Source organism: Mustela erminea, chromosome 19, assembly GCF_009829155.1.
Source record: "Mustela erminea isolate mMusErm1 chromosome 19, mMusErm1.Pri, whole genome shotgun sequence".
Classification (NCBI taxonomy): Eukaryota; Metazoa; Chordata; class Mammalia; order Carnivora; family Mustelidae; genus Mustela; species Mustela erminea.
In genome coordinates, this window is record NC_045632.1 from 34,641,148 (window position 1) to 34,655,911 (window position 14,764).

The window sequence follows — 14,764 nt, forward strand, 5'->3', positions numbered from 1 at the left end:
CATATGTGAACAGGCATGCACAGACGTACAAAATATGTACATGCACAGACATGCAGATACATATAAACCTGTCTGTACACACATACATGCACAGATACACAGATATGTGTGCAAACACAGGAATACATTCACAGACTCAGAAACGTTTGCATACACACACTTACACGCTTACAGCCTGCCCCAAGTGCACATGGAACTACAGGAACACTGATGCATGTATGCGCATGAGTGTACATGTATGTGTATTGTGTGCACACATGCACACAAATATGTACACGTTTGCGTGCACACGGTTTGCTAATGCTTATGTATGTGCAGGTACACCATTAAGGAAACAGGGCACGCACATGTGTGTACACACGTGCACATGGGAATACTATGTGCACAAACCCTATCCCAGGGTAGTCACTGTTTCCTGAACATGCCCTGCACTACCCGGGACTCACCCTTCCTCTGCCAGGGACACTCCACCCTCTTCATCTCCAGTCACACTGGGCCCAGCCCACCGTGTCTGGGAGGCACGCCCCCACCAGCTTCCACTCTCCAAATTTGAGATGATTCTCTCCCTCTTCTGAGCTCCCGTAGTTCTGCCTGATACACTTGCTTGGCCCTCCTGGGAGGGGAGAGCTGAGCCCAGCGCTGGACGCCCTGGCATTTCCTTATCACCTCTGTCTGCTGTTAGAATGACCTGGCTGGTACTTGTCTACTAAGCCCCTGGGGGGCGATGCCTTATTCCTCATCAGGCTCCCAGCACAGCGCACAGGCCTGGCATCAGTTAGAAGCTAAGTCAAATCTTTGTCACTGAACTTCTGGACTCGTGGTCATCAGGATCCTGACGGATGGGAGGCAGAACTGGCAAGTTTGGATGCGCCCGAGTTCCCCCCACAATGGAAGGTCCCTGCAGGGCGGCTGACCCACAGTGGGGATCTCCTGAGCTGCGAGCCCAGCAGCCCTTGCTCAGCCTCCATTTCTCACCGAGGATTCAGCCCCTTGCTCAGCCTCCCCCGGGGCTGTTTCAGGCTCTGGCCCTGGTTCCGGCTCCACCTCTGGCTCTGGTTCTGTCCCCTCTTCTTCCTCTGTCTTGGTCTTCTGAAGGGTTCCTGGGGGCTGAGGCAGCACCCTCTGGACCCAGCTCAACATCCTGATACCTGCAGGAGATTGGGTCCTTAGCACCCCCACAGTGCCCACCATGGCTCCCACCACTTGGGACCGCTCTTATGGGTCACACATTTCCTTTCTTTCATTCATCTTCCAAAACATTTCCACAAATTATACCTCCAGGTACTCACCTGATAGAAATACTCAAACAAGCAAACAAAAAAAAAAAAAAAAAAGAAAAGAAAAATACTCAAGCCAAAAACACATGTATAAAGAGGTTGGTCACCACAGTGTTACAAGAAAAGATGAAAAAAAAATCCGAGTATTCATGAGTAGGACCCTGGTTATTGGAAAATACCTGAATGTTCATCTATAAGAGAGACACATATTAAATAAATTACAATACATCCAATAATGGAATATTATGGAGCCATTAAAAAAAGTGGCTCTATTTGAACTAATATGGAAAGATGTACATGCTTTGGACTCCAGTCATGACCAAATTAATTAAACTCTCTGTGCCTCAGTGTGCTTGTCTATCAAATGGGCATGTTACAGAACCTATCCTGTGGAGAGGATTGTGAGGATAAAATAAACAGATACAAATGTGACGGGCATACACTGGGAGCTTAATAAATGTTGACTGAGACTCATATTTAGGGTCAAGCGAAAACACCAATTGGGATCATGTTCAGCATGATCCCAATATAAATTTTTAAAAATATATTATGAATTGCGTACAAATGGAAAATATTTTAACATAAACGTGAACCTCTTTTCATGATGTAAAAATGTTTAAGGTGACAAATTCCCTTTTTCAAGATGTACTGTCCTACCTTATTTCGGTCCAGTCTCTGGCATCCTTTCCCTTCTGGGGAGCGGGGCGGGGGGGGGGGGTGGGTGGTTGGGCTCTGTCCTTACGACTAAATCCTTGTGGGCTGGCCTGGCCCAGTGAGCGCCACACAGGTTCGTATGTGGGAACTCCCACCCTCAAAAGGCCCTTCTGAGGCGATGCCCCATATGACAGAGTGCTTCTCTGTCCCTCCTCTGCCAGGGACCCTAGCCCCACGCTGAAAAGGACAGGCGCAGGGCCCAGGATCCCTGCCCCAGTGCCCAGCTCCCCACTGTCCCCAGCCATGCTCCCTGCCCTTCTACTCACAGCCCTGACTTCTGTCCCAGCTCCGGCCTCAGCGGCCCAGCTCTCTTGGGAGAGGCTGTGGTGAGGGGCAGAGCTCCAGGTGGGAAATCAGAAGCCTGACTCTACATCCAAAAATGGGAACCTGGGCCAGACGTGAACCCCTCCGGCCTTCCATTCCCTTGCTGGGTGGAGGTGCCGACACAGTGATTTCCCAGGTGGGGAGAGCCCAAGATTGTATGTTTAGGATGACGGATGCCACAGCCCCAGGCAACCCCGTGAGCCCAAACGGAACGAAGTGTCCTCCACCCCGGATCACATTCACCTTATTCTCCCGCCTGCCAGCAGCCTCAGGAAGGTAAGTGCTACCACTTTATAGCTAAGGAAACAGAGGCACAGAGGGATCGGTAGACTTGCCCAACACCACACAGCTGGTGAGCAGCCAAGCTGAGTCACTCTCAGGTCTGCTGGCCTCCAGATGTCCCACATCTACCCCTGCAGGCCAGTCCCGCAGACCCTTTCCCAGCGGGCAGAACTTCTGGAAATGACCAGGGAAGTCTTCCCCTCTCCCAGCTATTCTCCTTCCCCCAGATCCAGTCATTTCCTCCCTCATGAACATACCTGCACGTCCCTGCCCATTCCACAATGATAGGGAGGCAAAGGTGGGAAGGGAGCTGAGAGTCCAGGGTAACTATGGCACTGGGACCACCAGCCTTTCAGAATCTTCTGGGAAGCTGGTGACAGCAAAGATTCCCAGGCTCCTCTCAACCCTCTGTGGGACCTGGAACCTGCATGTCACAAGCTGCCTTGAGGAAGCTCCAGGTTCCCAGACTTGCCTTATTCTAAATGCCTTGCTAGAAGGAGAGCATGGGGGTCCCACCAGAGGTCCCTCCGAGCCGCGACCCCATCCTAACTTACCCACTCAGATGCCGACCACCAGCCAGGAATCGCCTTCTCCCCACCACTTGCCTCTGGTCTCTCAGACACAGGGCGGATTAGGCAGCAGTGGGCCGTGTGCAAAGGATTAGGAGGTGCCCCACAGAGGTGGGGAGGTGGTGGTGGAAGACAGAAGCTGGACAGCCAGGCAGCCAGCAGCAACCCTCCAGGGGCTAGCAGGGATCCAGGCCCCAGGGAAAGAGCCCCAAGTGGCCCTGGTTGGGGCACCACAGGTTGTCAGGGGACCCAGTGTACCACACACCTCGACCAAGGCACACTGTGGTCGACGGGAGAATAACAGCTTTGTGACCCCGTGTGAGGGAGTGAGGTGCCAGGGGAGCAGTTATCCCACGGGGCCCTGCATGACTGAGGCTTGGCCTGTGCCCCCCTCCCAGGGCTGAGCAACCTGGAGGTAGCAGAGACCCTAGGGAATGGGCAGTCAGATGTGCCTGGGGAGAGCAGGCGCTCTAGGGTAAGGGAAATGAACAAACTTTGGCCATACGCCCGCTGGGAAGACCTGCACGTGCGAATATGGAGGGAAAGAAGCCACACTCAAAAGACACCGATGAGCCATACCGATGAAGCTCAGAAGGGGCAAAATTAGCCTGTCTTGTCTACGGCTGCGAACACAGATGTAAAGCGACCAGGAAAAGCAGTGATGTCTTATAGCCAGAGAGCGGTTACCTCTGCTGAAGGTTGGGCTGAGGAAGCTTCTAGGGGCTGGCAGGGCCCTCCCTGTTTCTTGCTTGCTTTAGCTGACATCAATATTTTATTCTTTTTTAAGATTGTATTTATTTATTTGACAGAAAGAGACAGCGAGAGAGGGAACACAAGCAGGGGGAGCGGGAGAGGGAGAAGCAGGCTCCCAGCCGAGCAGGGAGCCCGATGTGGGGTTCAATCCCAGGACCCCAGGATCATGACCTGAGCCAAAGGCAGAGGCTTAACTGACGGAGCCCCCCAGATGCCTCTGGAATCCGTTTTTTTAAACAACTTACCGAGGTATAATTTCTATGCCATTAAATTCGCCCATTTGTAAGAAATTGACTGAGCGAGGCAATTTGCACCACCCAGACTTAGAACCTTGCCATCGCCCTGATGAGACCCTTCATGCTGGATGGGAGTCACCCCCATCCTCAGCCACAGATCTGAATAGCCACCGATCTGCTTCCCGTCCCCCCAAATGGGCCTCTTCTGGACATTTTCTATAAATGGCTCATACAACACACGGAGTGTTTTTGTGTCTGATTTCTTTCATTTGGCATGTTTTTGAGAATCACCCATGTGGTACCATGTATTAGGACTTCATTTCTTTTAAATTCCTGAATATTCCTTGGTGGGGATATACCACAGTGTAGGAACGGACACTTGGGCTGTTCTCACCCATCGGCTATCTGAAATCATGCTGCTGCGAATACTTTCATGCCAGTTTCTCTGTGGTCATCTGTATTTTCCATATGCTTGGGAAGATTCCTAAGTGTAAAATTGCTACATTCTGTGGTCATTTTATGTGCCGTGTTTCAAGAAGCTGCAAAGTTTTTGCAAAGTAGTACCTGTTGTCTTGGCCTGAATAATAGATCGTGGGCTCTCACATCATAAATTATTAGTTACGTTATATATTTACGCACTTGCTGCATTTCGTTGTATTTTATAACTTAAAAAAAATTAACAACCAATCAGGGGTGGGGTGGTGCGTAGAGGCGATTGTGGGAGAGTTTTCTCTAAGGGGTGGGGCTCGGGGATGCTGCTTGCGGCTTGGGAAGCGGGGGAGTCCTGAAGGTGGAGCCATGAGGGAGCCAGACCCCACATGACCCTTCCAGGAGGCATCTGCCAGGACCCAGCAATCTCCACACCTGGGCAGGGGTCTGTGGAACATACTCGAATACAGGCAAAGGCATTAGACTCTCCCCAGGTCTCCCCACCTAGGGGCCCGCTGCCGATGGCTGGTACCAGGGTGGTGGGCAGGCACCGGGGCTTTTGGGTGCTGGGCTTAGCCACTTGTGACCTCTCTTTCCTGGAAAGAAGGGAGGGAGGCTGCAGGCCCGCAGGGGGGCAGGGCTAGAATATCACCTGCTAATCCCTACCCCTGCTGAGGCCACCACTCTCCCTGATCCCTTTATGCTGACCCTGGCTACTGGGCACTGCTAATCGCCACCCCCTGGAGACCCGAGGGCTGGGGGAAGGGAGGCAGGGCAGTGCCCTCTTCTTTTGTTCGCCTAACATGGCAGGCCCTAGGGTCTCACCCAATGTAGAACTTTGGGGCCCAGAGAGAGACAGCGATTAGCCGAGGATCACACAGCAGGCCCTGGCTCGCCCTGGCAGGGCCACCTCTGGGGGGGTTCCTTTTTCCATCTGACATTTCTCAACATGCCTGATTTGTTCTAAGGCCTGGGAGACGGGCAACCTTCAGGAAATCTGAAAGCGGGAGCCAGTGAGCAACACCCCAGGTAGCTGGCTCCTCTCCAGCGTTGCCGAGCAGTGGGCGCCCTCACAATCAGGCGGCAATGGGCGTTGTCTTTCTGCAGAATGTTCCTTTATTCTCTTGCTGCATAAGGCACCGGGGCCAGCCCATCTCCCTGCCTCTTCTCCTCACTGAGTGGTCAGGAGAGCAGGAAAGCCTCACAGGCCTGTGCGCCTGCAGACCAGGTAGCTGCAGTTGGGGGTCCAGGTGCAAGGAGTCCTTTCCCCCTTCTTCTCCCTGCCCCACTTCCCTGGCCTCCCTGGGAAGGTCCACCCCCTGAGACAGCTTCCCTAGGGCCAGTCCCCTTGGCCTCTCCCTGCTCCTCCACCATCCAAGGTCCCGGCTTCTCCTGCTCACCTACCACTCACCTCCACGTCCCACACCAACTGGGTCAGGCAGAAAGCAAGCCGACTCCACAAATCTCACTCAAGTTTCAATGACGGACAAGCCGTGGGAATAGCCACTCTTTAAAGGGAGGCGCGGAGCAACCAGGAATGCTTTCCTACTTCATATCTCTCATGCTTCGCCCCTTATTTAAAACTACCCTATGTCTCCCTGTAGAATTTTGAGTAAATGCCAGATACTTTGCTAAGGCCAGAAGTCCATAATTAGCTACCCAGAGGCAAACGGAGCTAAATTCTGAACCCACTTGCCGGGGCTGCTTCCCGATCACGATTTAAGAATAGACTCCCATGCGTCTGCTTTTAGGCCGTTCCCGGCCCTGCACACCCTGTCCTGACCTGTCAGAGCCCTTAGCTCATCACGTGTGTGTGCTGGAGGGCGGGGAGGTGAGTCTGAATGTCCCTGACTCCTCAGGGGGAGCCCCCAGCTCTGGGGAGGAGTGTTGGGCGAGTGGAGAAATTGGCAGCGGCCAAGGTCGTGTCAGTCCATAGAAGAGTGCTGGGACGGGGTGTCTCTGCTCCCCAGCCATGGCCCGCATCATCGACCTGGTGCCCTGGGACGACGGCTCCACGCACGTGTACGCGGCCCCCGCCATCCTGCTGCCGGTGGAGCGGCAGCGCAATGCGCTGGCCGGCGTGAAGCAGCAGCTCTACCACCCCGCCCTGCCCAGCCTGCGCCGCATGGACATGGACTCGGTCAAAGCCTGCCTTTCCGATGAGCACTGTCGGTGCTCCACCTACTGCCGCAGAGGTCGGGCCACCTGGCTGCCGCTGGCCATCTGGCGCTCCCTGGGCCTGGGGCTGGGCAAGGGGTGGGGGGCGGTGGGGGGGGGGGATTCCAGGAGAGCTGGAGGGGCCCGGCCTACTGCCCAGGACTCAGCCTCTGCTTCCTGATCAGGAAAATGGGATAACAGGGCCTCCCTCTTATTATGGTGAGCTTAAAGCCAGCTGGGAGAATCAGGAAAGGGAGGGAAAAAGAAAATGAGATAAAATCAGAGAGGGAAACAAACTGTAAGAGACCATTAGTCAGAGGAGACAAACTGAGGGGGGCTGGAGGAGAAAAGGGTAGAGGGATGGGGTCACTGGGTGACGGGCATGAAGGAGGGCACGGATGGGACGCACACTGGGTGGTACCTACAACCAACGAGTCACCAAGCTCTACCTCAGGAACTAATAATACACTCTATGTTAATTAATTGAATTTATATAAATAAATGACAAGCTAAGAGAAGCACTTAGAGTCGTGGGGAGGCCAGAGTATGTGCTCAAGATTAAGGTATCGGTATCGGTGGTTACTCACGGAGAGAGAAGTGTGCAGAAGTCAGCTGTCGGGGTAGTAGGAGTGATCGTAAAGTGACAGCTTCTGCCCCCTCTGCTCTCCATGAGGAAAAGGAAGAGAAAGACCCTCCTCACACTTGAGAGTGTGGACAGGAGAACCTTTGGGCTGAAAAGGCTGAATGCACCCAAGGAAGAGCCCTTCATCCATTGAAAAGCTCGGATGTGGAAGCGGGGGGTATCTGTGAATGAATGAATGAATGAGTGAATGAATGCATACACCTTCATTTCAGCACAGGTATTAAGTTCTTACCTTGTGCCTGATGCTGCCCCAGAGGGAGGGAAACAGAGGGGTCAGCATGCACAGGGGGCTGGAGGGGAACAACTGCCCCAGGTGTTGGGGGAACTCAAGGGGTTTGGCTGGGCTGAAGGACAGGGCTGGGGCAGCAGCAGGAGCTGGGGCTGGGGACAAGGACACTGCTACTAAGATCAGGGAGCTTTGGAGGCAAAGGGGACCCTCTGAAGACTTGAAGCAGAAAAGAGGTCTATGCGTCCTGGGGCGGTAGAGGGGATGGAGGATGGCTCAGAGGGACCAGAGGTGAATGGGAGCTGGGGGGTATGACACTGGGAGGGACCACCGTCTTCAGGAAGGAGTAACTTGTGTTTTGGCCACTAGAGACGGTTTGGGAAGGTATTTAGGAGAGCAAGGAACAGGATTTGGTATCGGTGTGGGTGAGGGGCAAGAGTGGGAAGTATGGAACGAGACCCAGGTTCCAGCTTGGGTGACAAGTCGGGTGAAGGTGTCAGGGATGGCATGGAGATCTCCAGAGGTCTCACACAGAGCCCTAAAGGGCCTACATGGGAAATGCTGGAGGTGGGTGGGGAAGCAGTGAGGAGGGAGGGATGACCGGTGAAGTGGAGCCCCCACGCCTGGCCCTCTAAGGGGGAGCCTCCAGCCATGGGGCCCCAGCTAACTACAGTGTGGGAAGGTTCAGCACACTTCTTCCAATTTCCTGGGTTCTCTCGGAAGCCAGGAATCTAGATCTTTAGAGAAAGCTCTTGATTTAGATATGTATTTTACTGCAGGCATATGCCTTATGTAATAAAAGCAGTAGAGTCACCAGTTCAAAATTCAAAATGCTATACCAATGTATAACTTAACATCTCCCCACCCTCCGCTGACTTACAGGTAACCTGCCAGTTTCCAACGTATCCTTCCACTGTTTACTAATCCAAATACAAACATAACATTCTTTACTCCCCAACTTTTTGTTATGAAGATATTCAAACATAAAGAAGAGTTGAAAGGATATACTATGGACACCCATGCCTTCTAACCGCTTCAGCTAATCCATTACCGTACCTGATTATTCTCTCTCTAACACACACACACACTCACACGCTCACACACACTATAGCAAGCAGTTCCCAGGAACAAGAACCTCCTGTATGATACAATACCACAATCACATCTAGGAAAGTGAACAATAGTTCCATAACACCTACTCTTCCGTCCATATTGAAATGTCCCATGGGGTGCCTGGGTGGCTCAGTAGTTAAGCCTCCGCCTTTGGCTCAGGTCATGATTCCATGATCGTGGGATCGAGCCCCACATCCGGCTCCCTGCTCAACGGTGAGCCTGCTTCTCTCTCTCCCTCTGCCTGCTGCTGTGCTTACTTGTGTTCTCTCTATCTCTCTGTCAAATAAATAAAAAACTTAAAAAAAAAAAAAAGAAATGTCCCAAGTGATCTGTAAAGATGTCTCATAGTTTTAAGATCCTTCCGGAACCAGACTGCAGTCTAGGATTGTGCATCCCAGCTGGTTGCTATGTGTCTTGTTTTAGTCTGAAATAGTCCTCCCACTTTCCATTTTCCCCTATTATCAGCTTTTTAGAGTTCAAAATAGTTACATTGTGGACAGTCCCATGTTGTGAATCTGAGTGATCATTTCCTTACAACGTGGTTTACCTTAATTGTTTTCTGCAAACTAGAAACTAGATGTAGAGGCTTTGTTAGCCAGGTAACGTGTTGCTGGCCAGAATCTTGCACGGGGGATGCATGCCACGTGTGCTCTAATACTTGAGCGGGAGATTCATAATGTTATTATCCTGCTATTGTGATGTGAAGTGTGATGACTTGGTCACGGTGGTGACCTGAATATATTCTTCTCTGCCTCCAATCACCTGTTTTAGGTGATAAAGCAAAAGGTAGCATACAGCATATACCTTTGTGAACCTTGGAGGTTTCGTATGGAGAATTTCCTCTCTTTTAAGTAGCTTCCTAGTGAGGATGTATCAGAGTATATTTAATGGGTCCTTTCTAATGACAGACCCTTGAGCTGCTCTGTCATTCTCTGCTGCCAATAATGCTGAAATGGGTAGATCTTTTGCCCACCTATTTCCTGGTTGTACACCTGTCATATTGGATAAATTCCCAGAAGTAGGACTGGAGAGTTCGAAGGTATGTGTATTTATACTTCTGATAGATAATGCCAATTGCTTTCCATAGGCTGGAATCAGTTTATACCCCCTCTGGCAACGTTACAGCAGCAGCCCTGCTTCCAATAACCGCACTCACTTTTGGACAGTTTCCAATCTGATAGGCAACTATTGGCATCTTAATGTAGTTTGAATATGCATTCATCTTATTGTGAACGTGGCTGAGTGTCTTTTGATATGTTTTAGGAACCATCTGCATTCCTTGTGTTTGTGTGTGAATTACCTATGCATATGGCTTGCTTGTTCTCCTTTTCTCGTCTTGATTTCTAGGATCTCTTTAAGGAAATTGCACCTCATCTAAAATAAGTGGAAATATTTTTTTCCCATTTACCCTTTGACTCCTTTCGGTTTGGCCAAGCAGAAGTTTGTTTTTATGTAGTCAAAGTCATCAATCTTCCCTTTTCGGCTACCAGACTGTGAATGAGCTGGTATGGCCTTCATCACCCCAAGGTTACAAAGGAACTTACATGAGTCCCTCTAGTACTTTTATGGTTTCATTTTTCTTACATTGAAATCTTTGATCTACTTAGAGTTTATCCTGCTGTAAAAGTAAAAAAATCTATTTTATCTTGGGTTCTTTTTTAAGTTGTCACATATTTCCAGGAACTTTTAAAGCGGTGTGGGCCAAAGGTCTCCTGAGTGGGGGAGACACCTCTTCTCCCTCTCTCTCTCTTCTTCAGATGACTTTGACAATGCCTACTTCACACTTTTGGGTGTCCCCAACAAACCCCTGCAATGCTTGGTGAGTGTCCTTTACATCTGGCCCTGGGTTGGCTCAGGGGAGAGGGTGTGAAGGTCCTGCCTGTGCCCAGCCCCAAGTACCTGGGGTTCTTCACTGCCTGCTTGGGCCCCTTCCAATGTCCTATAAGGGGCTTCAGGCTCTCGGCAGGAACCTGGGTCGGAGGAGTCAAGTTGTCAGACCCCTGCTATGGGATGGTCTGGGTCGGAACCCTAGGCTTCTGCAAATACCACTGCGGTCCTGACTCCCATCATGCTGGCAGGACGTCACGGCGACCGGCCAGAGGCTCCACAACAGGTGCCGTGAGGGAAAGCTGGTACCCATCGTGCCAGGCATCAAGCAGGTCGACTGGCCCTGCTTCACGCACGCCATTGAGGACTGGTCCCGCTTCGTATCCTCGGCCGGCGAGTTCAAGCTGCCCTGCCCGAGCAAGAGGGGTCAGTCTACGGGCGCGGAGGGACCGTAGCACAAAGTGCGGGCAGGGGACATCGGACGGACTGAGGCAAAGACGGTGGGGAAGCTGAGAAGCTTCTGGGGCACTTAGAGCGGGCTGGACCGAATGGGCTAAGGGAAAAAGAGGTGGGGCTCTTCTTGGGGACGGGGCAGGGGCCAGATCCCGGCCAGAGGGAGCCAATAGGGAGGAGGCTGAGCTCGCGGCGGGCTCTGGGACTCAGGGAGCCGGATCTAGAGGCAGGACTGGCTCGCCCGACAGATGTGGGCGTGTTGGATCCAGGGGCGGGGCTCAGGTAAGAGCAAGGGCGGGGCTTGTTCGGGGAGGGCTGGGGGCTGGAGAAGGGTGGTCTCTCCACAGTTGAGAGTTTCAGTGGATATGCTGTGCGGTACTTGAAGCCGGAGGTGACCCAGAATTGGCGGGTAAGGAGGGCTGCGCGCTGACCCGTCCCTGGGGACCAGGCGGTCCGGGAGAATTGACTAACACGGGGTGGGGGTGGGGTGAGGTGGGGGAAAGGACGTCCAGAGCAGGGTTTCCCAGTCCCCAGGGACAAGATCTCTGGCAGAGAGCGCTGTGGGGGTCCGGGGAAGGGGTCAGTGTTCCCCTCGGCTCACGGACCGCCCATTCCTCTGGCCCGGACCAGTACTGTCTCAACCAGAACCCCAGCCTGGACCGCTATGGACAGAAGCCCCTGCCTTTCGACTCCTTGTAAGTGACGCCACAGGCCTCCGGGGCCCCATACCTGGAAGAGGGAGGATGGGGTCTTGGTCGCTTTCCTCGGAGCACCTTCAGTGACTCTTGAAAGTGTGAGTCCGGGGCGCCTAGGTGGCTCCTTGGATTAAGCCTCTACCTTCCGCTCAGGTCATGATCTCAGTGTTCTGGGATAGAGCCCTCTATCGAGCTTTCTGCTCAGCAGGGAGCCTGCTTCCCCCTCTCTCTCTGCCTGCCTCTCTGTCTACTTGTGATCTCTCTCTGTCAATAAACAAACTCTTTAATAAAAGAAAAAAGAAAGAAAGAAGGAAGGAAGGAAAGAAAGAAAGAAAGAAAGAAAGAGAGAAAGAAAGAAAGAAAGAGGAAAGAAAGTGTGAGTCCCGGGAGAACGGCCAGGCTCCAGTACATCACAAGGAAATTGACGTTTCAGAATGAATAGATGTTTAATCTAACAGAGGGTCCTGTTCTCCAGTCCCTGACAGCCTCACCTTTCCCAGGGGAGGCCTTAGGTGGGACCAGGATGGAATGTCATCCTTCTGGTGGGATGGCACCTCCTGAGATGGGAGTGAGGTTCCCGAGAGAGTCGACCTTCCCCACCTCGGGCTCACCTTCCTCATCCCTTTTTCACAGGAATGCTTTCCGACGCTTTGGTTCAATCTACAGGTAGGGGAATGACCCTGCTCCTGCTCCACACCCGGCCACTCTGGGCTCAGGCGACTCTCAGACCCCTCTCCACCCCGCCTGACACCAAGGGATTGGTACCTCCTGAGTGACATCCAGGGGGCGGAGCTGCTTCCCTCCAGAGAGATCCACCCCAGGCGAAAGTGCACCCTACTGGAAGATGGGGGTGGGGTGGGGAGCAGAGTGTGTGTCCCACCCGATTTGGCTCAGACTAGGCCAAAAGGAGGAAAGTTCACCAGGGAGGAGAGCAGGGGCCGATGGAGAGAACAGAGAGTCTGCCTTCCGGGATGAGGGATGCAGATAGGTAGGAAGGGCTGAGGCTCATATTTCAGTGGGAAGGTGCAAGGTGCGTGGTATTCAAGCATCATTTGGCCATATCCCCCTTCCCTCCACAGCAGCAGTACCACACTCCAGGGTGTCCCCTGAAATCACCAGCACAACCAAGCCACACCTTTACTGGTGCTGTTTCAGGGCCTAGGCAATCCTTCCCTCTCTGCCTGGAAAATTCCTCCTCACCCTTGAAAGCCCAGCCTAGATGTTCCATCCTCCTTGAAGTCTTCTTCCCTGACCCTCTGCCTCTCCCCTCCAGCTCAAACCTCCTCAGGCTGGTCACCACAGCTGCATCCCTATCTGATAGTCCAGAACTTACTGTAATATAATTATCAAGGAAAGGCTTGCCTTCTCTCACCTGCCCTGTGCACACACAGGGGAATTCTTCCTGATATTTTCCTATCATATAATGCCTGCCAGGGTAGGTGCACTAAATGCTTGAAAAATGAGTAAAACAGTGCAGGACTGGGGAATCAACGAGAAACAAAGACGAAATGAACTGAAAGAGGGGGTGGCTTGAAAGTCAAGCAGAGTCTCTGAAAATATATAAACAAAAGGAACTAGGGAGCCATTGAAGGCTCCGGAGCCATAGACAGGATAGAAGTTGTGTTTTCAAAGCCTTGAGGATAGCAAGATGGGTTTGTGGGGCAGGCCTACAGAAGGATCGCTTGGTTTTCCCCAGGTCACCCTGGAGGTCTCTGCCTCACTCTGTTTCTCTCCACAGTCGTGTCAACTACCTGACCCCCTGGCATTAATCTGTGAAAAGGAAGCCGAGCCCCAGGCTGCTGGGCTGTGCCACTCAGGTTCTCCAGCTGGACACAGGGTGTTTTGTGGTACCACCACCTACCTTAATGTTCAGCCTGAGTGGAAATAAACCCAATAGTAATAAACCAGGCGTGTGTGTGTGTGTGTGTGTGTGTGTGTGAGCGCACATGCATTGCAGGGACCGGGAGAGGGCTCAGAACCTCAGGAGACGCTGTCTTACTTTTACCTGCCCTGCCAATTCCTGGGGGACTGGTAGGGGGCTGGAGAAAAATATCTTATGACCACAAGTAAAGAGTTGGGGGGTCTAAACCCCAAGGCTGCCTGGGAATTGGGTTTTTCCTGTGCCCCTGTTCCCTGATTGCAGCCCCACTACTGAGCCCCCTCCACCTCAGACTTTGAACTTGGGCCCCAAAGAGACAAAAAGAGGTTTTTTTTGGTTTTTGGTTTTTGTTTTTTACAAAAGGAGGTTTGAACGGGGATTTTAGATACTGCTCTCAGAAGCTTTCACCATACCTGTACACTCTGGGGGCTTCCCTGGGCCCAGCAGGCTCTGGGGGGCTAGAGGCAGCCTCCAGGTGTGGAGCGAGAGTCACCTACTCTATCCATATAGCTTCAGGACTAGCCCTCAGATCTGTCCACCAAACTACAGAAAGGAAGGCATGACATCCTGGGGAGAGTCATGGGCTGTCCTGGGCCAGATACGAAATAGCCCCACTCAAAAGCTAAGGAAGCATGTTTCTGGCGTGGCTAGGGAGAGCCAGAACCAATGCATAGCTCGCAGACCTTCCAGATACCCCACTCATATCCCACTTGTGGGCAGTTTGCAAGGACAAATCCCAATCTGGATAAATAGCTACCAAACTCTGAGACTATTTGAAAAGACCCCTGCTGCTAGAATCTGGGGCCTCAGGGATCCTTGAACCTTCTGAAATCACAAGCAAAACTGCATGTCCCCCCACATATACATTTTCCCATGGAGAGGCTCCTTGCTTTCATCTGACTCTTGGGAGAGTCAGTGCCCACAAAGGTTAGGAACCCTTACATTTTCCCCATCTTCTTCCACTAAAAATTACTGAGCACCTACTACATGCAAGCTGGGTCTCAGGTGGAAGGAATTTAAAGAATAATACCAGCCTCTTATTTCTGGACCCTATGTTACACTGGTCAGAACACATTGCCATGTGACTCATTCTCTCCTCCACGCCTCATCCCGCACAACTACTCTGAAAATTGACCAGAAGGAATGCTATCCTGTACCCCAGATAGGAAAACCGAGGCCCAGATCAG

The 14,764-nt window shown here is 52.2% G+C and overlaps 2 protein-coding genes across 2 annotated transcripts in view; one reads left to right on the forward strand and one right to left on the reverse strand.

The window, feature by feature from the left end:
• Window positions 1-3,212, reverse strand: part of CNGB1 (cyclic nucleotide gated channel subunit beta 1) — a 64,067-nt gene extending 60,855 nt beyond the window's left edge. The window contains exons 1-2 of the mRNA XM_032326300.1: window positions 3,152-3,212; window positions 976-1,148 (exon numbers count right to left, since the gene is read on the reverse strand). Coding sequence (XP_032182191.1) covers window positions 976-1,140 — 165 coding nt within the window. The 5' untranslated portion in view covers window positions 1,141-1,148; window positions 3,152-3,212. The remainder of the gene's footprint in view (window positions 1-975; window positions 1,149-3,151) is intronic.
• Window positions 3,213-5,707: 2,495 nt separating this feature from the next.
• TEPP (testis, prostate and placenta expressed) lies at window positions 5,708-13,601 on the forward strand. Its single transcript, XM_032325419.1, has 8 exons — window positions 5,708-5,812; window positions 6,555-6,779; window positions 10,481-10,542; window positions 10,802-10,976; window positions 11,351-11,412; window positions 11,634-11,698; window positions 12,332-12,364; window positions 13,437-13,601. Exons 2-8 carry the CDS (start codon window positions 6,557-6,559, stop codon window positions 13,465-13,467), a joined length of 651 nt encoding a protein of 216 aa, XP_032181310.1. The 5' UTR covers window positions 5,708-5,812; window positions 6,555-6,556; the 3' UTR covers window positions 13,468-13,601.
• The last annotated feature ends 1,163 nt before the right edge of the window (window positions 13,602-14,764 follow it).